General features: G+C 37.2%; 1 protein-coding gene across 3 annotated transcripts in view; it reads left to right on the forward strand.

Annotated features, from left to right (window-relative positions):
- The window catches only part of lyst (lysosomal trafficking regulator), a 167,023-nt gene that overhangs the window by 122,820 nt on the left and 18,597 nt on the right, over positions 1 to 25,606 (forward strand). For all 3 annotated transcript variants that reach the window (XM_056232662.1, XM_056232663.1, XM_056232664.1), the window contains 11 exons: positions 108 to 317; positions 1,757 to 1,933; positions 2,924 to 3,000; positions 3,385 to 3,573; positions 5,095 to 5,240; positions 6,481 to 6,574; positions 6,667 to 6,728; positions 6,809 to 6,864; positions 7,617 to 7,769; positions 11,103 to 11,347; positions 17,790 to 17,856. In XM_056232662.1, the coding sequence (XP_056088637.1) occupies positions 108 to 317; positions 1,757 to 1,933; positions 2,924 to 3,000; positions 3,385 to 3,573; positions 5,095 to 5,240; positions 6,481 to 6,574; positions 6,667 to 6,728; positions 6,809 to 6,864; positions 7,617 to 7,769; positions 11,103 to 11,347; positions 17,790 to 17,856 (1,476 nt within the window). The remainder of the gene's footprint in view (positions 1 to 107; positions 318 to 1,756; positions 1,934 to 2,923; positions 3,001 to 3,384; positions 3,574 to 5,094; positions 5,241 to 6,480; positions 6,575 to 6,666; positions 6,729 to 6,808; positions 6,865 to 7,616; positions 7,770 to 11,102; positions 11,348 to 17,789; positions 17,857 to 25,606) is intronic.

Here is a 25,606-nt window from a genome sequence, read left to right on the forward strand (position 1 = left end):
AATGCCCATGTGTGAATGTGATAAATGCATAGTCTGTTAGTGTTATTGTGTCTCGCTGGCCCGGTGTTGACTAACTCAGTGTGTTTGTGTGATGTTTGCTTCCTCAGGGCAGCACCGGTCGTGGCGGCGCCCCTCGCCAGCAGTGGAGGCGAATCCTCTGGTCCTGTCGTGACACGTTCAGGGTTCAGATCGGCCGAATGCTGGTGCACACGCTCAGCCCTGCAGTACCTCTGGAGGACAGGAGGGAGGCGCTAGAGTTCGTCCACGAGCACAGCTACTCTGAGATCCTCAGAGAAAGCCTCAGTCCTGGCCTCGAGGTGAGGGCAATAAACACCAGATATGTTGACAGAAATGGCTTTTTGTTTTTACATGCCGACCAGAGACTGTGTGACATTTTGCTTTGGTTATTTGCTGACAGTTTTCAGATTAGTGTGACAACACACATGCACACTTCCTCTATTGGGAGGAAGACAATGACATTTCACTGGGCTGGTTTTGCCACAGCTCTCCTCTGACATGCAGTAAATAACCCACAGAAACATCTTCATGAGACTGTTTCCATAGCAGCAGCGCCGTCCTCTCGCTAGTGCTGTATTCATTTCTCCATTATACTGTAGACTGGCAAAAAAAAGAGAGAAAAGCTCATTAACCCTCAGAGACTCATCTGAATAGCAATTCTTGCGTAAAGCGATAAAATAACACCTAATTTTGTCCAACTGTGGATAGAAACTACACATTACAGAAATGTATCACAACAATGGTTTTGGTGGGGAATATTTTTTAATATGTTGACTGTCACAGCTTACAAAAGTTCCAGTCAACTTGGAACAAATGTGTTTTTTTTGTTATTTTTTTGTTATTTGTTTTATTTCTGCAAGCCCTTCAATTTTGGACGCACATAAATTTAAGACCTTTTTTTCTGGGCGTAGCAGAAATGCAACACTGGGCATTAGGGGTCAATCTTTTGTCCGTTGATCTCAAACCATAGAGCCGATTTAATGAATGTTTTCATTTTGTTCTTTGAGTTATTTCATCATTATTGTCTTGTTTTTAAATTAAATGGTATTAAAATTACTACATTATATTTAAAATAGGCTTTGTTTTAATGTGTATATTGTAGTATTTAAATGGCCAAATAGTTCTTTTAACTTTTAATTACTTTATCCTTGTTGAAATATTTTATGGTAACACTTTAGTTTAGGGTCCGATTCTCACTATGAACTAGTTGCTTATTATATTGGCTGTTTATTAGTACTTATAAAGCACATATTAATGCCTTATTCTGCATGACCATATTCTATATCCCTTAATCCACCCAATACCTAAACTTAACAACTACCTTACTAACTATTAATAAGCAGTCATTAGGAGTTTATTGAGGCAAAAGTCGCAGTTAATTGGACTCTTATATGAAGTGTTACCTATATAATTTTCAAATACATGTGTGTTCTGAATTGTGTTGTGAATTTAAAACTTTCACTTACTGTATCAAAAATAGTGGTGAGATTACGCCCAGTTTTGCTATTTTGCAACGTTTTTCTAAATTCCACCTTGATGCAAATTTTGGATTTCATCACTAATGGCTGTTAAAGCTGAAAAAAAAACCATAAATATGGAAAATATGTTTTTTAAATGCTCTGAAAATGTGTGTGTGGTTGATCAATAAGGGTTTTGATAGCTGATTCCGGAGGTGACCCCTAAAAAGACAGGTTCCTCTAATCATTCCTGATTGTGTTGTGCTTGTGTGTGTTATTAGCACGGGCCCAAGCTGGCTCTGTATCTGTACGAGCTGTTACACGATCATAAAGACGCCCTGAGCAAAGAAGAGCAGGCGGCTGCCAACTCCTTCATGACAGCGCTGAAACTCTGCGGCCACCGATGCATCCCACCCAGCGCTCCGGCCAAACCGGACCTCCTGAAGGCCATCAAAGAGGTGTGTATGTCCCGACACACTCGTCCAGGTCATAAGAGGATTAGTCCTGGGTTCTTGCACCAGTTGCATGAGCCTTTTTTTGCAGTTTCACTAAATCATTTTTGCATTGCATTGTGAATGCTAGTAGTGTGATTACTTTTAAATAGAGCTGTCACTTTAGTGAACAAATCCTGTTTGATTTTTGAGACATAAGTGTTCATTGAATCGATGTTCCATGTCTAAAGAAGACGTTTCCATTTTCAACATCAAATGTAGGCAAATCCCCGGACAACTAAGGCATTAGGCAGGCGTAAAGAGGGCGCTTGAGACGCGCACAAGTCAGCAATATTCCTGATGATTTATTGCCGTGAAGTTTCATGCAGAATGACAAACAGAAGCGCAACATTCAGGGATTGAGATTAACACCCTCGACTCGCCAAATGCGGCTATAAATGAACTTTGGCGGGAAACGCTGTCAAATCACGAGCCAATCTGGCGTTTCTATGTTTACTCACTTTGCTGGGGAAGTTCGTGTAAGCCAAATCTGCGCGGATTTAGCGCAAATACGCAACTCGTGATCCTCATGATATTTTAAATACAGCGTATTACGCAGAATCTGCGCATTTCTGGCTTACTTGAACACACACACGTCACTACACAACAGATAACGGCGCGCTTGTTCACTTGCATTGAAGTAATAGCGAATATTAAAGCATTTGTTTAACAGAAAAGACATTGTTATTTTCCAACATCCTACATGTTCTGTGTGCTGTACTGATCTGTCCACCTAACACCCATTTTTGGTTAAAAAAAACCAAAGGCCGTTAAAATCGATTCCTTATTTTCGTTTTCGAAACTTGTGTTGGTTGGTCCGATCGATTGTGCAATCGATTTTCGAACGTAAAGTGACAGCCCTACTTTTAATTAGAATTTAGTTCTGAATTGCTCAGCTGAAGTGTATACATTTATTATTGTTCAACTAAATCTGTTTCACTACTATTCCTTATCAAGGAGCAACTGAAATACGAGTCAGAGGCAAGAACCAGCAAAGGAGCCTGGGAAAAAAAGCTGGCCAACACGCAGAAGAGGTGAGCGCTCTGAGAGAAACACAAAAATCTCGGTAACACTTTACAATAAGGTTCATTAGTTAATGTATTTACTAACATGAACTAACAATGAGCAATACATTTGTTACAGTATTTATTAATCTTTGTTAATGTCAATCAGCTGTTCATTGATTGTTCATGTTAGTTCACAGTGCATTAACTAATGTCAACAAATACACATGTTGAAATTAATATTTACTAAGATTAATAAATGCTGAAGTGTTGTTCATTCTTAGTTCATGCTAACTAAGGTAGTTAACTAATGAACCTTATTGTAAAGTGTTACTAACATCTCAAAATAATACACAGACATGTGCGTGCACTTCATTGCCATTTTGTTCTAAACTGTTCTGGTCTCCGTTTCAGCTTGTTGCAGAGGCTGGATGGGAAGTCGAAGGACATCTCGAAGATCGCCGCTGACATCACTCAGAACGTGTCTCTCAGGCAGGGAATGGAGCGCAAGAAGGTCATGCAACACATCAGAGGCCTTTACAAGACCGACCTGAGCGCCAGTCGGCACTGGCAGGAGCTCGTGCATCAGCTCACGCACGACCGGTCAGCATCGCTCACTACAACGCTAGTCATCGTTTACTAGGGGTGTAACAATATATCGCAATACAAAAATGCAACAATATGTATCGTGGATAGTTCACCCAAAATAAAAATTGCTGGGTGAGAAAAAATTCACGTTTTCAGAGTTTTAGTGACAGTACTACATTAAACCACTATATATATATATATATATATTAGGGCTGTCAGTGTCAGTTAAACGCGTTATTAACGGCGTTAACGCAAACCCATTTTAACGGCTTCAATTTTTTTATCGGGCGATTAATGGTCTTTTTGGCTTAGCAAACTTTGTAGTTTTTTTTTCACATGCTTTTGCAACGGGACGCGGCATGGCGCTGTGAAACCCATTCATTTCAATGGCTTGCGCCGTGCGAGGACGTTTTGTTGCTTCGTCGACCAAAGCGCAAGCGGATCTAGCTAGACCGGAAACAAAACAACAGGCACGCCGCACACACTTGCTTGGCCTTGTGAGCCGGCCAAATAGTTGGTTAACGTTACGTTTTGAGTGGATGACGAGCGCGAGACGCCGAAATGGATGCCGATAAGATTCTGAATGGAAAGTTTACTTTTAAAAAGTTGCCAAATGGTTCCATTGACGAGACCAAAGTGATCTGTGTGTTTTGTCGTTGTGAACTGAGCTATCATCATCGCAGCACGCCCAGTCTGAAACACCACTTGATGATGGCCAAGCACACACACACACACACACACACACAGCTGATGCGAATTCTCCGCCCCCTCGTCAATATCAGGACCTCGTCAGTATTTCTTTCACCCTTTTATTGATGGACAGTGTTACATTGTGTGAGAGATTATTTGCTCCAAGTGAACACAGTCAATGTTGTTTTCAATAAAAAACATTTGCACAAAGCAAGCCGATCCACTTTTCCATGTTGATAAGAGCATTAAAATGAGAAAAAATAATGGGACAAAAAGAAATCAAGAGACATTTAGAACAGATAAAAATGTGCGATTAATCGCGAGTTAACTATGACATTAATGCGATTAAATATTTTAATCGTTTGACAGCACTAATATATATATATATATAATGTTGAATATAGTGTATAATAATGCAATGGAGGAATATTTGATGGTCCTGATAATGCCAAATGTCTGATGTTACCAGTAAAAAGTGGCCTACATTATTTTAAATATATCTAGTCAGTATATTAACAGAGCACAAGCATATTCGTCTATAATAATTCTGTATTTTTACCTTCAGAATCATGAATATTGTTATTCTGGTGTCTTTATTGTCCTGTGCTTTGGGTTTCAGAACCAAGTCCAAGTCTATTCATTTACACACACAATGTAAAACTAAATTTAGCATTTTAATCAACAGTGCATTTTTTGTTCACCTTTTATATATGTCTTGGAGTATCGCAATAATATGGTCAGTATCGTGATATGTGTCGAATCGTGACATGAGGGCATCGTTACACCCCTACATTTACTCATCCTCATGTTGATCCAAACTGATGTTATTTTTTCCCCGTGGAACAGGGCGGTGTGGTACGATCAGTCTTCTTACCCCACGTCCTGGCAGCTGGATCCCACCGAGGGACCCAACCGAGAGCGGAGACGCCTCCAGCGCTGCTACCTGACCATCCCCAACAAATATCTGCTCAAAGACCGGCGCAAGCTAGACGGTGACTGGAGACGGCACTTCACAACATCAGCTCATGATATACTATTCTCTAGACTCTAGAAAGTTTTCTTGATGCAGTTTATTTACTCATAGCATAAACAAATGGGGTGAAAAATGACCCAGACATGTTCTTGAAAGATTTACCCAAGTAAGTCAATTTAATAAGTAAATAAATAAATAAGAAAATTACTATATTAGTAAAATAGGGAACTAAATTAGTTATTAAATTACTTATTTACATATTTATTTATTATTATTATTTACTTATTAATTTACTAAGTTAGTAAATAAGTAAATAAAAATATATTCTAATCAACTTATTAAAATGCTTATTTACTTAATAATTTTGTACCAATTTTACTTACAATATACAAATGTTCTTATTTACTAACTAATTTTGCTGATACACTTATTTACATATTTATTATTATTATTTTAATTTACTAATTTAGTTCTCAATTTTACTTATAATAAATAAGTATAAGTAAATAAGTAATTTAATTAGTTGATTAGAATATATTTTTATTTACTTATTTACTAACTTATTAAAAACTAAATTAGTAATTTAAAAAAATAGTAATAATAATAAATATGTAAATAAGTGCATCAGTAAAATTAGTTGGTAAGTAAGAAAATTTGTATATAAGTAAAATTGGTACTAAATTAGTAAGTAAATTAGTAAATAAGTATATAATAATATTATAAATATGTAAATAAGTCATTTAATAAGGTAGTAAATAAAGACAATATGCAAATTTTCTTATTTATTAACTTTATTTACTCAATTAGTAAGTAAATAAATAAGCAAATTAATATATAAGTTGGGTACTAAATTAGTAAGTAAATCAATAAGTAAATAATTATATCAGTAAAATAATGTAAGTAAATAAAAATAAATAATAAGTAAACAAACAAGTATAAGTAAATACGTAAATGAATAAGAAAATGTAAGTAAAATTGGGAAGTAAGTTAGTAAATAAATAATAAATACATATTTAAATACTTATATCAGTAAGATTAGTAAGTAAATTATTTAATAAGTAAAAACACAAATATAAGTAAATAAGAATATTAGCATATAAATTAGTAAGTACAAGTTAATTAATACTTTTTCGGACTTTGGGATGAAATGTGACCTGAGCATGTTTTTTAGATGAACAAATCAATATGACACTAACAGAAATGTAATATGATTGATCAGCTGATGGATTGATCTCATGCGTGTGGTTTGCCCGTCACAGATGCCATCAAGGCTCCGCTAGCATTCCTGTTTGAGGACAAGGCTTACTCCTCTTCATCCATAGTGAAGGACAAAGCCACCAGCGAGCCCATCAGGTACTCTCACCTCACAACAAGCACATTGAGGTTTCATCGCCAGAGCCACAGTGCAGCATTTCAAACCCAAAACATTTTCTCTTCTGTTTTAGGTTCACGAGAAGGTGCATAAGTGTGGCGCCCTCTAGAGAGATGGCAGGAGAGCTGTTGCTGGGTAAGACTCGTTCGAAACCTCATCACATGATCCGTGTGTTGGCCGCTAAAATGATCTGTTGTGTTTTTTGTGTTCTGCAGGAAAATCTGGGATGTACTTTGTGGAGGATAATGTTGCTGAGACGCATGATAACCAAGTATGCTTTTTTTTTTCCCTAAACGTTTGGAAGTATGTTTATCATGAGCAATCTGATCTTTTGGTTTTTTTTGTCCATCAAGTTCCAAATAAAAAAGTGAAAATAATTGTAAAGTATTTAATTTATTAAATCGTTCAAAAATAGGCTTTACCTCATTATTTAAACTAGTCTATTATATGTTATTAATATTATAATATATTATATCTAAACCAGTGTTATTTTTGTATCACTGATGTACTATTATAGCTTTATTTTTATATTTTCTAATTAATTTTAGTTAAAGTTTTAGTCGTTTTGTTGTATATTTGTATTTTTATTCGTTTTTTTTTAAATAAAAACAAATATATATATATATATATATATATATAGTTTTTATTAAGTTTTAAGTTTTTGTTTATGTAGTATATTTTGGTATAGTTATTTTAGTATTTCGACTAAATAAAAATGAGAAATGTTACCTTGGCAACTAGTCGAAATTAAATAAGCTTGTAGGTGTGTCCCAGTTCACATACTTATGCACTATTCTTTGATGTTTTGTAGAATAAATATAGTATAAGTATTAGTTTACGAAAATAACCCTGATCTAAAACAATTGCATTTATTTTTCCAGCAACTAAATAATATTACTTTTACGGTGATATATAAAGTTACTCATACCATGATACTAGATTTTGGTCACGCCACCCACTGCTAATAGATGTTATGAGGCGTATGTGTGTTTTGGAGGTTCACGATGTGTGCGTTTCCCCCAGAGTCCTGATGGAGAGACAGAACCGGCCTCCTTCTCCTGGACGTACGAGGAGATAAAGGAGGTTCACAAGCGCTGGTGGCAGCTCAGAGATAATGCGATGGAGATCTTCCTCACTAACGGCAGGACGCTGCTGCTCGCGTTTGATACCGCCAAGGTAACAATGCCATTGTCAAACACACGAGCATTAGCTGCTAATCTACACAGGGCTTGTGCGAGTTTTATGACGTTTAAGTGTGGTAATGGTTCTTGAATACAAGAAAGCATAGCTATGTAACTGCTGTAAGTGTAGTGTTTTAAATAATATGTTTTTATTTTTCAGAATAAATTACCCATAATCATGCATATACTCCACACAGCATATGGGCTATATTTAGAAACATTGACATTAGTATTAATGCTTACTGATTATATATATATATATATATTTGGGGTGTAACGGTTCACAAAATTCACGGTTCGGTTCGATACGATACACTTGTGTCACGGTTTGGTACGTTTTCGATACAGCAAAAAGAAAGAAATGCCAGAGAAATTTCCTTGATTTAAATTTTTTTATTTTTTTTTATTAAAACTAACATCATAAAGTATGATATTTTTTTACTTTGAGCAATGATGGAGCTATACTTGACTCTTCTTAGGAGCATATAAAACAAAACAGCTCCTTGGACAAAATGAAATGTAATATTGTAGTAGTTATAAACAAAGGTTTATTTTAGTTCAGATTAACATTTGAGGGCAGCAATTTCAATTCATAATGTCAAAATAAAACCGAGTAATGTTACTTGAAAGCATTATAGGCTACTATTCCTGCCAAACTCCCATGGTTACAGTTAGTAGTGTTACTACAGTAAACCCATGGTGAATGTGCTGATCTGTGGACACTGGATAGTTCATTCATGGCACAATGTTTCTTCCTGGTTTCAGCGCTGTTTGATCCGTTAATAACGGAGAAATGTGAATGTTTCTCACTAGATCTCGCAGCGATGTTATTAGTTTAGTGGCGAACTCAAATGCTTTCTTTACTGGATTTGGCTGTGTAGTAACAGTGCTGATGATCAAGATCGGCTCGCGCTGCATTGGTCCAAACTGATAAACGGTCCGTCAACCACACAATAACGAGTGGTTTCGTTCCGCTTACATTACATTTGCCATTTGATGTTGGGCAATGTTGTGGTCACGCCAGCATCTCGAGTGCGCTTGCCACGCGTGACGCGCCTACATTTGAAATAACGAAATTTTGGTCGGCAGGAAAAATGGTCCAACGAACCGTTCGGTTTAAAAATGCGTACCGAAAACCGAACCGAAAGCCTCATATCGAACGGTTCAATACGAATACGTGTATCGCTACACCCCTAATATATATGAATGTAAGGAATAATTGAAGACATGCCGTTGAATTACTAGAAAAATGATGCACATTAAGTGTGCATTATTTTACAATAATTTAACAGCCCGAAGTCAATTATTCCGCTCATACATACATATATATATATATATTAAACGGTCAAACCTTAAAACGCTCTGGTGTGCAGGACTAATTTATTGCGCATCTCTTCCCACGCCTCCGTTGCTGATTCCAAAACGTCATTTTGGAGCTAGAAACGGAGACTTGAGCCACTAATAGCAGACTAATGCAGTTATTAACACAGTTATTAGAGAGAGAGAGAGAGAGAGAGAGAGAGAGAGAGAGAGAGAGAGAGAGAGATTAAGCGTATGTGAATTACCTGAGTCTGTGTTTGGCAGCAGCGTCTCTGATAATAGTGAAACTGTAAGTTTATCTGCTTCAAGAACAGCACCATTATTACCTCGCTAGTGAGAAATGTCATGTAGCTTTAAAGTTAAGTTATTTTACTAATAAAATCGTCAAAGCAGAGCTGACAACTCGTTTCTGTGAGAGTGTGTGTATGTACTCCTGTATGTGTGTGTGGTGGAGTGGGAGAGAGAGAGTATGTGCTTTCCGTACATAATAAAATGTAATTTTGTGGAAAAAACAGGGAAATAATTTGTTTACTTTATTTATTTGCTTGTTCAGTGTCGTTGTGGGTTTTTGTTCGTTTGCTGTTGTAATCTGTAAGGATCTTTGAAATAACTGTAATCATTTGGCGCAGTGATATGGAGCTGTAATGCGGTCAAGACCTGCTGGAACTACTTTAGCCGTGCGTTTCACACCTTAGAACGATCGTCAACCAATCAGATTCATTGCCCCATAGTGTGTGTGTGTATGTATGTATATATATATATATATATATATATATAGGGCTTGGACGATACACCTATCTCCCTATTCGATACTATCACAATACTTGGGTGCCGATACGATATGTATTGCGATATTTAAGAATTGCGATTCTACAAGTATTGCAAATTGATATTGTGATATACTGGGAATATTTCCTTTTTTTCTTCTTTTTTTTTTTTACTAGACCATGGGGAAAAGCTAAATCATACACTTATTCAGACTGTACATGATGAATAAGATTAGTCACATTTACAAAAACAATTCATCACATCTTTCAGAGTTTTATTTCAGAAGCATCATACATTACTGCATTCTCTTGAATTAATGATTCAATAACAAATAAAAAAACTAGTGGCGAAACAATGTAATCGATAAATGCCTTATTTTAACCTTATTTTATGCCTTATCAAAAACTGATTTACTCTATTTCGATTTCTACTGTAGACATCAGTGTGTATATTTGAACTTTAAACTTTTATCCCAGTACTTCTATGATCATTTGAACTATTGTATCACAGAAATAATGATACTATGAGGTTGAAAAGACTGTTTGTGAAGCTGTTTCATGACGACTCTCTCTCTGGGTCAGCGGCAACACAGATTTAAATGTTGCGATATGATTTTGTCAAAGGTTTAATAGACAGACGAAATGGAAGAAGATCGCGTGGGTGTTTGAATCGAGATTACAGTCTTTTAGAGATGAATCGTGCAGCTCTATTGTCTTATCTCTCTCTCAGTATACGAGCAGCGCGAGGGCTTTCAGTGTTTTCAGTCTCACGTCTCTTCCACGCAAACACTTTGGATGTTACGTCACTCAACTCGACACATTTCATCCTCTGTTGTAACAAAAGTGGCTAACTTCTGTCAACCTCATCTATAAGCAAGGACAAAAATAAAGCAATTTAATTTGTATTAATTTCGATTCTGGAATTTAAAAATAGATTTTAAAATCGTAAACAAATTTTTTTTGATTAGTTAGGTGAATACATTTGTTCTCCCAGCCCTAATATATATATATATATATATATAACCTGCAGTGTATATAAATTGTATTTTTTTTTTTGCCTTTTATTGTGTATAATTTTGCACAAATAAACAAAAAAAATATTATTTAATTAATTCATTCATTAATTCAATTATTTAATTAATAAATTCCCACTCATGAATTGAAAGAGACCCAATTCCATAATTCATAATTTTGCCCAACCGTAACTTCCTGCTTGTTCCTCTCTCTCGTCTCCGTCTCAGTTTCGTGATGACGTCTACCACAACATCCTGACCTTAGACCTGCCCAACCTGCTGGAGTACGGCAACATCACGGCCCTCACGCACCTGTGGAGCTCAGGACAGATCACCAACTTTGAGTACCTCACTCACCTCAACAAGCACGCGGGCCGCTCCTTCAACGACCTCATGCAGTATCCCGTCTTCCCCTTCATCCTGAGAGACTACATCAGTGAGACTCTGGACCTGCAGGAGGCCTCCATTTACAGGTCAGAGCATCAGCATTACTGTATTTCAATGCCGTTTTTCATTAGGCCGTGTGTCCACCAAAGCGTTTTTAGCTAGAGTTTTTTCAGTTGAGATGCTTCGTTTCTATGATACAGAATATCCGCAGCACAGTTTACTTGTAACTGATTTCGCAGATAATTTGTTTCATACAAAAAATTTATCTTTCATCCATTTTGTTGGGTTAGCTCTGCTGGTTGATGTCGTTGTACAGAAATAATGTTGTGACAGTTGGTCGGTGTGGTATTAGCCCCGCCCCTCCTCCACTGTGATTGGACGGCTGGGTAAAAAGTGACAGTCTTTTTCAGTGACAGAACATTCTTCAACTCTTGAAGCACCTCGTTATGCTCATGGCGTTTTAAAAAAACGTGGCGCTCCCATTGAAAACAACTGAAAAAATACACCAGGCGCGTGAAAAAAAACGATTTGGTGGACACGATGATAGCCTGATAAATAGGTCTGGGCAAAAAAAAATTCCATATTTATTTATCTATCACCCAAAAATAGAGTTTTTCTACACTGTTTATAGCCTCCATGTTACAGCTAATGCTGTGAGATTTTATGTTAGTTTTATCTTAAAGGGGTCATATAATGCCATTTTTGTACAAGCTAATATGATTCTTTAGGGTCTAAATTAAAAGTTTGTAATATACTTTAATTAAAAATTCTCATTAGTATTGTAAGAAAACACTTATTTTACCTGGTCAAAAACAGCTCTGTTTTCAGCACGCCGTTTCAGTGCATATGACTTTAAATGATCATGAGCTTTGCTGACTCCGCCCCTCTGTTCTATGCGTACACCAGAGCTCTGGCGTACACCATTTGTAACTCAATAACCATAACGCGTTGTTCAGTATAAACGTGGGATTATGAATTATATTGAGAACGTCATACATAGAAAACATGCCGTAATGTACCCTGAGTGTAAACCTTAGACGCATTCATTGTGAAGCGTGCAGCTGGCGATTTGCAAAGATTAATATATTAATATAAAGTTTAATAAAACGTTACACTCACTTCCGTTCTTCTGGAGATTCAGCAGGAACACGAATATCTGGTACCGATCCATTTTTCATGAGCAGCAGCTTAGCAAATCCAGCTTTATACTGATCCTCGTCTATAAAGCAGTCTGGTGTGAAATGATTCGCGCAAACATGAACTCATTGACGTTGCTCGTGGGGAATATTCCCTTCGAAAACAAACACAGCCACTGCGTCTTCAGCGGTTCGGATTTAGGAACATTAAAATTAGGGATCGACCGATATGGATTTTTTAGTGCCGATACCGATACCGATTTTTTTCCCATCAGCCTTAGCCGATGACCGATACGGGCTGCCGATTTTCTTGAGCCGATATTTGGAGCCGATACAATTTGCTCCCTCAATTTACATCATAAAAATGACATGATGTTAACAAATGTTACAGGTCTCAATTTAATAAAAGTAACATTTATTTAACGTAAAAAAATCAATATTTAACAAATAGTAAAAACATGTGAGGTAGAACAAGAACAAGTAGATAAACAATATTTAACAAATATTAAAAACATGAGGTAGAACAAAAAAAAGTTCACTGCTGAAAATAAATATTTAAGCATAAATAAAATAATTACACTATTGCACACAGTAGCAACCAGCATAATAAAGTGCACAGTGCACACTGTACTTCATTTTAAAAGTAACGAACTATTTACTGCCATGGTTTAAATTTTCTACATAAAATAAAATGAGCATGTCTATTCTCTAATGTCACTGCGATGGCGAGGGAGACACACACCAACGCGTCCAAACCTCAGCCAGGTGGTCGCTGAATAAATCTCCCACAAAAAGCACGGAACAACGTTGGTATTACTTAATCCTATGACCAATGTTCGTAACAGCTACCGTACGCATACTAGGGCTGTCAAAATTGCTCAAATGGCGTTTGTATATTCCCTCTAAAAAAACATATTTGAACATATCGTCGTGTATTTGGTCAATGACGCGCATTACGTCAATAACAGGACAAATTAATACAAAGAGACATAACTAGTAGTATTAAGTAGCTTATTTGAGTTTAAACATATTTGACAACGTATTACTACAAAAAAAACGAGTAAATCAACTAATGGCCAAGACCGCAGAGCTCACTCTGGCTCGCCCGGACTCGCAGGCGCACTCTCTCTCTCTCTCTCGCACTCACCCTCACGCTCTCCGCGCATACCGGTTTAAATGAACAACAACAAACAAATGTTGAGTGCTGATCAAGAGTTTTGTGCAAGCAATTTAAGGTATACAGCAGGCTTCATTCAGTGATTGAAACAAATACATTAATTGAAGTTTCACAGTACATAGAACCGACACTGAGCGAGCTGTGCTGTGGTAACGTTAGTCTGCTACCGTGGGCGTGTTTTTCCACATTCGAATATTAATTTTCACCTTCAAAATTCAGTTTTTTTTAAACTATTCGAATATATATTCGTATTTAGAATATTCATTGACAGCCCTAATGCATACTGAACGGATAGCCTACAGCTATTTGCAGCTCCCTAAATACAATGGCAAGCAAGCAGTTTTATAGACGAGTCATTCGCGTTTTCCATTTGGACCCACAAACTTGCTTAGCTATATAGTTGCAACCACATAACAGTTATAGAGCAACGTGTTTCCATTTTCAAAGTGTTTGACAATATTTCAGCAGTCAAACAGTTAAAAGATGCTTTGAAAGTTTAAAAGTTACCGTTATCTTGAAGCGCAGGTTGCACTCTGTTAGTGGGGGAGGGACAGTGCAGAGTCTGCACGTGAACTGCAGCGTCTCCAGCAGCACAGAGCTGCCTGTGGACGCCTGTCTATAAATAATGCCGGGAAAAAACTATCGTCGAACGCAGCAGCCCCGTATCGGCCGATTCCGATACACGTAAAAACCGCAAATATCGGCCCGATATATCGGCCTGCCGATATATCGGTCGATCACTAATTAAAATGACTGTGTTCGTTATTACACCCAAGAACAGAACACCACAATCGCTTAGACGCCATTCTGCTCATAGACAGTGCTCCAGCATATCAACAATGACCGCGCCGGTCCGCGCAGACTATGATTGACAGCTCTCTCATGGAGCTGATCTCACCCGCGAGGGCGGGTCTGAGACGCTCCTGTCAATCAGCAATCGTGGGAGGGGCTTCCGAGCGTGTGACGTCACACGGTCGAACGGCTCGATTTGAGGCAGGGGAAAACATATAAGGAGATTAAAACAAAAACACTGGATGGATTTTTATCATTATATGATGGTTGTGTACAGACACTGCCAACACACATTTCAGTACAATCAACTTGTAAAAGTGCATGTACCATTATATGACCCCTTTAAACATAAAATAACCTGATCCTGATTGATCAAGGCATGCCACTGTTCTGACTTGTCAATTTTCAGCATCAATTTTTCATCTTGCATCACAATCCTGTCTATTCATTGTATGCATTTGAAGTTGGGTTTTAATGGACCCAAGTGTACCTAAAATAAAGAGTTTAATATACAGGTTTGTGGCTCAATTAACCATTTGTAAACTTATGTTCACTAGGGGTGGGAATCACCAGAGGCACCACGATACGATATTATCCCGATACTTAGGTCACGATACGATATTATTGCGATTTTAAACATATTGCGATATTCTGCAATATATTGCAATTTATTACCTTTTTTCAACTTCAATTTTTGCATTTTTTCCAAACAAAATTATTACATTTATATCGCCTAAATGTTTGCGCTCATTGCAATTTTTACAATGGGGTAGTATTGTTGTTAAGAATTTACACAACACAAGGAAGCTTGATTTAAATTAATTAAATTGAAAAAAGTAGCACAAATACATACAATAGAATAAAGATACAAATAATAACAAATAAAGAGAAAAGTTCTTGAATAGGTCTAACACTAGTATTCATAAATAAAGAAACTGAATAATGTAATCAAATGGATATACAACACTGTATACTACCCAGATAGTAACACTGGGTAGTATTTTAGTCCTGAATAAATTAAATACATAGGCTATTAATCCTGATTCCTTTAACTTAAAGCTATCTTTTGTTGTTGTTTTGACAACAAAATTAATGACAGACACATATGGCTGCCGTCACTTTAAGAGCTAGTGCACGGATCCTGTGTTCATTATACTGGCATGCGTTTTATGCTTATTAAAGACAAAACCGACTATGTTTAGAGTATACTCACGACGACCGAAATTGACCAAAAATAACTTTTGTTACTGGCCAGCTTATTTTGAGGCGGACTTTCTATGAATGTGCGCTTGGAAAATAATCTCAGAGAGCGCGCGAGCACTGATTAGTTTAAAATCGCTTGAATGTTTAAACTGGTAAGACTTAAAAAGACGTGCAAATGGTAAACTTCAGTCACGATGCACTGCTGGGCCGATTGTGCAAGTGAATATTCCGTCATGTCCCGACTCCTAAACGCGAGTGTGTATTAGCGTCGCAGCGCTTGATGCTTGCCTTGCACAACACATTTTGAAAGAAGAGAGATAGAAGACGCGGCACCGCTGAACACTCACGCAGACACGCACTACCAAAGTTAAATTCTCATGTGTAGCTAATTTAAATAATAAAAGATCGTTACTTGGCGCCCGTGTATCGATACAGTATTGCCACAGAAAATATCGCGATACTATGCTGTATCGATTTTTTCTCCCACCTCTAATGTTCATCGTTCTTTTTTATAAATCAGTATTAAATCAGTATAGAGGGAATGCATTGACGTCACTTTCCCGCCGGAACAAGCCCCCTCAGCTGGACTGAGTGGCAAAAGAGCTGCTGCGTGACTGGATTTAATAGAGGAAACTGCGAAAATGCCAGTAAAACGAACGATTATCAATTTAAACTAAATGTTGGACTCGATATAGTGTTCCTTACAACTTACTAAAGATCCAGTGATCCATGGATATTGACATGCAGCAGGAATGTGTTGCCTGACATTTATGTGTGCCTGATTTCGACAGCGGGGAAATAAAAGCAATATAGACCTAAACATAAAGCAAATTTGCCTGTGAACCCTTTATATAAATACAATATAGGTAGGTCTAAATCCGGGTGATCACTTATATTAGTGTTATATATAGCCTATATCATCATATCGTCCTGGCCTAAAACTTGTATAGTTTTTTTTGTCAGTGTTTATTTAAAAACATCCAATAAAGCAGAATATGCAATGATAAATATTTAATTGATGAGTTGTTAATATATATAACAATACAATATGTAGGGTATGATTTTATCCCTAAATTCAGCATATTAACACAAAATGATAACTGCAAATCCACCTTTCTCTGCCTGGATCCAGTTGTTTCTGTGAACTGCAGCGATCCATTTGCTTTTCTTTTCTGAAGCTTTCAGCAGTCTGTAAAAATATACCTAATATTTCTTGTCAAATCTATTTATACAGTCAATCTCAAAGCTCTTTCCCATTTTAGAAGGGTTTGTGTGTTTTTCCATGGCATTCGCTCTGAAAACCAATGCTGTCACTCAGTGTTTCTGCCACTCAGTGTGTGTAACCGCAGTCCGTCCGGCCGACGGTGACGTCACGCGCATACCCTCTATTCATTGAGTCGAATCGGGAATCGAAATCGAATCGAATTTAGAGCTTGGGAATCGAAATCGAATCAAATTGGAACATCTGAATCGATACCCAGCCCTGCTGATAAATTAGCTGATCGTTTTAAGATCATCAACTGATTTCTGTGCCCATTTGGCCAATTAATAATAGAGTTAGCTCTCGCTAGTCATCAAAACTATGAAATAGTACGAATGGAAGTATGTTCTAATTTTCAGTATCGCCATCAGATTTTTTTAACACATAATTATAAATTCTCATAAATTATAAAGTTTGAAAAGGTTATACTGCTTCATATTTTTGTTGAAACTGTGATACATTTTATTTTTCAGGATTCTTTGATGAATAGATAGTTTAAAAGAACAGCATTTATTTGAAATATAAATCTTTTGTAACATTTATAAATGTATTTACTGTCTCTTTTGATCAATTTAATGCATCCTTGCTTAATGAAAACATTTTTTTAACGGTAGTGTATCACTGTTTCCACTTAAATATAATGCAGCTGTTTTCAACATTTATAATAATCATAAATGTTTCTTGAGCATCAGATCCTCATATTGGAGTGATTTCTGAAGGATCATGTGACACTGAAGACTGGAGTAATGATGCTGAAAATACAGCTTTGATCACAGGAATAAATTACACTTTACTATATATTCACATAGACAACCATTAAATCTAGCCTTGGTGGACTTAAGATACTTTCAAAAACATAAAAAAATCTCAATTATTCTAAACTGTTGACCTTATATATATATATAGACATGTATACAAATGAAGATTTTTCCTTTCTGTTTTTCTTTTTGATGTAACAGGAACCTCAGCAAACCCATCGCAGTGCAGTCTAAAGAGAAGGAAGACCGTTATGTGGACAATTACAGGGTACGGCAGCACTGCAGGCCTTTAATTCCTGTTTACACCAGCGTCTGTTAACCAATCACACTGTGGCTCTGTTCCAAAATCTGGTGAGCTGTCTACATAGGCAGCATTTCAGGCATCACAGGCGCAGTCCCGGCACGAAGGGCTTTCCCAACAGTACATTATGTGGCCTTCTAAGACATTTTCATCTGGCTAAATTCTGACGTAGAATCACAAGTGTCCTTTGCAGAAAAGGAAATCCCAGAAAAAAAAGAAAATTTCAGCTTAGCAATAACATAAATTACGTCTCTCACTTATGAGACACTATTTTAATATGTTACCTTAGAAGATAGCTGACAGAAGATAGCACGGTTTCTACACTCTGATCATTTTGTATCCATATTTCTTTTAGAGCATATATGTTTACTGGTGATGTCATTAGGTGTGTGTAATGGTGCTTTTCCACTGCATGGTACGGTACAGCTCGGTTCGGTACAGCTCACTTTAAATGGTACCACCTCTGTCGAGGTTCCAAGCGTACCGTACCGATACTAAAATGTGACGTGAACACACTGCAGATCACTGATTGGTCAGACAGAATCGTCACTACCAGCGTCATTGTATTTGCGAGACATCAAACCCGCTAGATTTAAATAGCCAGTAACAGCCACCGCTTTAGCACCTGTTTTAAAACTACTTGCTTGAAGAAAAAAGAAAGAAAGAAAACTTCCAAAAAAGAAATGGCTGAATCGTGGTCAGTGGACGAAGTGCAGACGTTCCTCTCGTTCTGATTCTGATTCATTTTATTTAAATAGGGACAATGCACAAGTTAACATTAACCTTGTTTAAAAAACAAAGAGAGATGCATTGTGCCAGGTTGTAGCACAAGTGCTATTTTCCGCCCGTAGTCCCTTGGCAGAGAATAATACAAAACATTAAAATATACAATTTTCTAACCATAAAATTAATTTACAATTAAAACTAACATATGCTCAATTTTCCCCCATTCCTAAAACCAACCCCACCCCACCCCGACAAAACTAAACAATCAAGATCCCTACCTCTCCCAGTACAAAACACACACACACACACACACATTTCATAGATGTGTACAGTTTTGTTGTGACAATAACCATGCTTTTGTCAAACTCGAGAAGGTTTGAGGATTTGTACAGGTAATAAGGTGTGTGGGGAGCGTGTTCCACTGTGTTATAGCCACAAAAGAAAAGGCAGATTTGCCAAATGAGGTTTTGCGATTTGGAATATTGCATTCTCCTCTAGTGGCGGACCGAGTAGCTCTTTTTTTTTCAGAGTTGAGCTCAATAAATTTTTTTAGAGGAGGGGCGACAGCATTATGAATGATTTTAAAAAGTAAACAGACATTCGAATGCATTATCAAATTTCCAAAATTTAAAATATTATACTTAGTCATTATTTTACAGTGGTGATATTGACGAGTCTTTTTATCATGGATCTTAAGGGCTGTTTTATATAAAGATTCAAGTGGTCTCAAGCTTGTCTTTCCTGCTTGAGCCCAACTTGTCATGCAATACATAAAATGCGGGACAATCATTGCACTTAAGTAGGTATTTGATGCCTCAATGGTAAGAGAGTTTCTTATATGCCTGAAATTTATAAGATTAAATTTCAGTGCATTTCTCAATTTTTTAACATGTTTTTTAAAGGTTAGAGTTGGGTCCAGCGTTAAGCCCAAATATTTGAATTCGTCCACATTTTTAATAGTATGCCCATTCACAAAGACCTCAGGACATTCCCTAAGTTTGCATCTATTTTTAAAAAACATGGTTACCGTCTTTTCAGTGTTCAAAGTAAGACATGAGTTATGTAACCACTCAACAACCTTATGCATTACATTCGTTAATTTTAAAGCAACCTCTGTAGCATTTTTCCCATGAGTGTACAGCACAGTATCATCTGCATACATTATTAAATCAATACCATTACATACTAATGGAAGGTCATTTATGTATATACTAAAAAGCAGCGGCCCTAAAATTGACCCTTGCGGGACCCCCATGGTACATCTTTTCAATGGGGAGAATGTATTGTTCATCCGCACGCACTGTTGTCGTCCACTCAGATAAGATTTGAACCAGTTTTGTGTGTTTATTGCAAGATTGTATTGTGCCAATTTGCATAATAGTATCTCATGACTAACCGTATCAAAAGCCTTGCTTAAATCAAGAAAGACTGCTCCCACCACACCACCTTGATCTAAATTTGTTTTAATTTGTTCAAGGAAGTAGCAGCAGGCTGTTTCAGTTGAGTGTTTTTTCCTGAATCCAAATTGCATAGGATGTAAAAAGGCCTTAGAGTCAAGGTGAGCAATTAGTTGTTCTGCTACAACCTTTTCAATGACCTTTGAAATGACCGGAAGGATGCTAATAGGTCGGTAATTACTAACCTCTTGTTTGTCACCAGATTTATAGACCGGGGTCACAATAGCAAGTTTTAAGACACCTGGGAAGGTGCTTTCATTAATTGATTTATTTATTACTTTAGTTAAAGGTGTGGTCAAGGATTCTATATGAGTTTTTAAGAAAGCAGTATCAAGACCGTAGATATCCTTTGCTTTGCTATTAGCAAGTGTTGAGAGTATTTTACTAACCTTTATATCGTTTGTGGGTGTCATAATAAAACCAGCACTATCACAGACCAAAGAATAATTAAAAGTTTTTTTAGTAAAATTCTGACCCAGTGTTTCCACGGAATTCAAAAAATAATCGTTAAATTCTGTTGCAATAGCTAAACTATCATGTTGAATTTCATTATTTATTTTGATCTGTAAGTTTTCATGCTTAGACTTATCCTTGCCAGTTAATTTATCAATAGTCTTCCATAGTTGTTTACTATTCCCTTTTGCTTCTCTAATGATTTCAAGGAAAAATGATGCTTTAGCCTTTCTAAGCTGCATTGTAACCTTATTTCTCAGACCTTTATAAATTAGATGATCAGTAGTTAAACCTGATTTTAAAAACCTTTTTAAAGAGGCATCTCTTTTTTTCATTAGTTGCCAGAGATTACTATTAAACCAAGGCAATATATGTAAAGCTGTAGGTTTTTTGGCTATTGTTTTTGTATATCTTGATATTATTTCTTTAAGGGCTGACGTTATTTCATTGCATGCTTGCTCACAGGGTTTATTTTCAACAGTATCTCTCCAATTTGTTTGCTTTATTTCATTCTCAATTTGTGTTAACTCTCTCTTTGGAATATATGATATAGCGGGATTTCCTTTCACTGTATTTTGGTCCCTGTACCGTGATTTGGTCAATTTCCTAGCAGCTAACGTGAGATTATGATCTGACAAGCCAGTAACAAGGTTGTATGTTTTAATTATCCTTTCTGGTTTATTTGTAAAAACTAAATCCAATAAGGTTTGAGAGGATTTAGTTATTCGTGTAGGTTTATTTATCTTTTGTACCATATAAAATGTTTTTGCAATATCTTTAAGCTTTTTTCTGCGTGATTTATCGAGCCAGTTTAAGTTGAAGTCACCCATTAGTATAACTTCTTTGCTTTCATGTTGTTTAAGGGTTGCAGATAAACAGCTAAAAAAATCATTTGTGGCAGTAGGTGGACGATAGACTGCAAAGATAACGAAAGACATTTCGGGGGACAATGTAATAGTAACCCCTATACACTCCAGGGTGTTTTCATTCATATCTATTTGTTTACTTAAAATGCTCTCCTTAACATAAATTAAAACCCCACCACCTTTCCCTTGACTTCTGTCTCGTCTGTACACCTTATAACCCGGGATATTAAATACTGATAAAGGAGTTGTTGGAGTTAGCCAAGTTTCAGTGAGACACAAATAGTCAAGATTTGAGTCCGTTAGCAAATGTTCCAATTGTTCAGTTTTAGATACAACGCTGCGTATATTCAAATGTCCACCAAAAACTCCTTTCGGTTTTGTTTTCGGGTTCCATAATACGCTCGCATGGTTAACAGTCTGAAACAGTTTTGTTTGATGCTGTTTAATAAACACGGTGGCAGTCTGTGAGGATTTTGTGTGATTTTTACCTCGTAATCCTGTAGGGAGAGCGTCACAGAAGTAGGACATCGGTCTCTCCACATGTCCACGGGGAACGGACTCGTAGTTAGCAGGCCCCGGGTTTAGATGGATGTCCCCACATAACAGAAGAATACTACAGAAGATGATGGAATAACCCTGTTTCGCTGGTATGGAGGTCGATTTCTGTCTGCGCTGCTCACGTTTGCTAGACGGGAACCGGTCAGATGCTCGTCCGTCATCCAGAAAGTTGGAATATAAAATGTATTGACTCCATGAATCAAGTGGAACAGCGGGATCTTCCGGTGAGATGGCATACCGAGATGAGCGTCCACAAGCAGCAGACCAGTTTCCCCACAACTGTATAGCTGTGAGTATCAGTAGGTACAGGGCCAAGCCGCTGCAACCACCTGTCGCCATCTGCTTCCGGATTTCACAGGCAGCCAGTTCACTTGCTGAGGCAAATCTTTTGGTAAAGCAGGAGCGCCCAGTTGAACGGCCTGGTAGGGCCGCTCTCTTCATCAGCTTTTGACCTAACGTACAGGTCTAGCCTGTACGCTATTTGTGTTCACACATGCAATATACAGCATCCGCCAGGCCTCTTAGTCCAATGGTGCGCTGCAAGACAGTGACCAGGCACGTGCACAGGTAGGGCTCAACCTGTGCAGAGCACATCCTCAAGAGCTCAACCTGTGCAGAGCACAGCACATGATGAAGGATCAGAAGTATTTATAACTCTCAGGTAAACAGGAACCCAGGAATTCATTTTTACAAAGTGTTAAACGAGGCAAGACCTCGGTTGGTTGCCGAGGAGCGGATAAACTATAATGGTCAGACTATAATCCCACACACTTTGAAGCGGTACGAACTGCAGTGGAAAAGCAAACCGAGCTAAAGCGAACCGTGCCGTGCCGAGCCGAGTCGTACCACGCAAGGTTATTTTCGTAAACGAAAACTGAAACTAAGACTAAAACTATTGTTCAAAAAACATTTTCGTAAACTGAAATAAAATTAAAAATTCATAATAAATGAAAAACTAAAACGAAACGAAACTAACAACAGTTACTGAAAAACTAACTGAAATAAAATAATAATGAGCAAAAATAAATAATCGTTTTCGTAATTAATAAGCTCTTTACTTTGGCGGAAAATCTGACCTGGCTGTTTAGGGAAATGCCTGGCGCTTCACCCGTGTGAAGTTGCTGAGGCGATTAACTGCGTGTTTTGACGTGCTCAATGAAGGACCGTAACGTAGAACACATCGGCTGTTCATAAAAGATGCGTTTGTGGCAGTGGAATGGGAAATAACACAAGGTAATGAGACGCAAATTAAACTTCTTTTAACTTGAGCGAAGCGTTTTTCGAATGCCGTTTGCCATGCGGGTGCAACAGCAAACAAGTCCGTCAAGCACAAAAAAACTTTAATGTACTTCTGTATGTTTAGATATCATGTTTTCATTAACGTTGACAATGTAGGGATTCTAGGAAATACCAGGACACGACACACCAACAAGCACGCGCATACACACACACACACACACACACAGACAGAGACAGTCTGGTCCACTATATTTGTGGGGACTCTCCATAGACGTAATGTTTTTTTTATACTGTAAAACAGTATATTCTGTCTCCTCCTTACACTAACCCGACCCATCATCACACACACACACACACACACACACACACACACTACACAGACCCCTAAACTTACCCATCTCACACACAACTTTCTCCATTTTTACATTTTTAAAAAACCCTCATTCTATATGATTTATAAGCTTGTGTACCTATAGGTCCCAAAGTAACACGAGTCCCCATGCGTCTGTGTGCATTCAGGTTTAAGTCCCCACCAGGATTTAAAGACGTACACAGTGCACACTCACACACTGCATAGATACTTATTATTTAATTTCACTGGCTTCACAGCAGGTTGTGTTGGCTGTAGTCAGATGAATTGAGCTGTTTTTTTTTTTTTTGTTATGTTCCAGTGGCCACTCTGCTACATGTACAGCTGAAAAAAATTAAACTATGTTTAACAAGATTTAATCTTTAATATGAATTAGTTTGTCTGAATTTTTCATATTTTTTTTCTTGTCTACTTTTAAGTTCTATTTATTTTGTGCTTTGTTCAATCTCAAACCATTATTTTATTTGTATTATTAAGATGTCTGCACAAGAGTTAAAGGAGAACTCCGGCGCAAAATGAACCTTTGGTCTAATTACACATTGTTACCTAGTCAACCGTTATCTGAGATTTGTTTTCATGATTATCGAATGTAAATAGTTTTATCTCTAAAAACAGTTTAGCCTATAAAGCTAGTATAACGCTAGTATATTGGGCATAGATCAATGACAAATAAAAATCGCTTGTTAATACCACTAACAAGGCTCAAAATAGCCCCACACTAACATGGTAGCGTAATGAGGGTCCCTACCTTCAAACCGAAGCATTGAGAACTTTGTCAGTGTCCAGACAGTTTAATAAGAAGATATTTAATACATACAGTCAACTTCGCGTATACAGGCAGAAGCCATCTTTGAAATACAGTCTCTACCAGTCGATCTACGAACGCCGATCCAAGCCTGCTGTTCGCGCTCACCTTATCACAACTTATAGCTCGTTCACATCTCACCAGCGCACTTGGATCGGCGTTTGTAGATCGACTGGTAGAGACTGTATTTCAAAGATGGCTTCTGCCTGTATACGCGAAGTTGACTGTATGTTTAAAATATCTTCTTATTAAACTGTCTGGACACTGACAAAGTTCTCAATGCTTCGGTTTGAAGGTAGGGACCCTCATTATGCTACCATGTTAGTGTGGGGCTATTTTGAGCCTTGTTAGTGGTATTAACAAGCGATTTTTATTTGTCATTACTCTATGCCCAATATACTAGCGTTATACTAGCTTTATAGGCTAAACTGTTTTTAGAGATAAAACTATTTACATTCGATAATCATGAAAACAAATCTCAGATAACGGTTGACTAGGTAACAATGTGTAATTAGACCAAAGGTTCATTTTGCGCCGGAGTTCTCCTTTAACTGAATCTGGGCAAACATTAAACTTTGCTGAAATGAATCGTCTCGCTTTGGTCCACACTGGAAGTGTTCTGTTAGCTCTGCTAAACTATAATTACTAAAAACTAAAACTGAAACTAAATAAAATAAAAACTAAATAGAAATGTGTTTGCAAAATAAAAACTAAACTAAAACTAACAATACCATTAATGAAACTAACTAAAACTAAACTTAAATTTAAAGCAAAATTGAAAACGATATTAAATAAAAACTAATTTAAAAAAGCAAAACTATAATAACCTTGGTACCACGCAGTGGAAAAGCGAAGCGAGCCGAACCGCACTGAGCCGTACCGAGCAGTGGCGTAACTATCGGTTAGCAGGGTACGCGGTTGCTTACGGGTCCGGACCAATCAGCCGAGATTGGAAGATATTGATTGACAGCCAGGGCCCCCTATCGCATTTTACTACTTTTAGTCTGATCGCATTTTACTTTATCTCGAAATTATTTGAATAAATAATGACAAAAACATATTTTACTGATCATTAAATACATGTTTGAAGCGTATTGCGTCACTCAATTTGCCACACTGTCAATTGAGAATGCCCGTGCGCACCATCTGGATCTTAAGGATTTAATCGACAACTTTGCACAGAGGAAAGTACGGAAAATGCCGCTGTAATGCAAGTGAGCATCTTTGTTATGTCTTTGGACCT

This window comes from Rhinichthys klamathensis, unplaced genomic scaffold (assembly GCF_029890125.1).
Source record: "Rhinichthys klamathensis goyatoka isolate OS25496 unplaced genomic scaffold, OSU_Roscu_1.1 h1tg000352l_1, whole genome shotgun sequence".
Taxonomy (NCBI): Eukaryota; Metazoa; Chordata; class Actinopteri; order Cypriniformes; family Leuciscidae; genus Rhinichthys; species Rhinichthys klamathensis.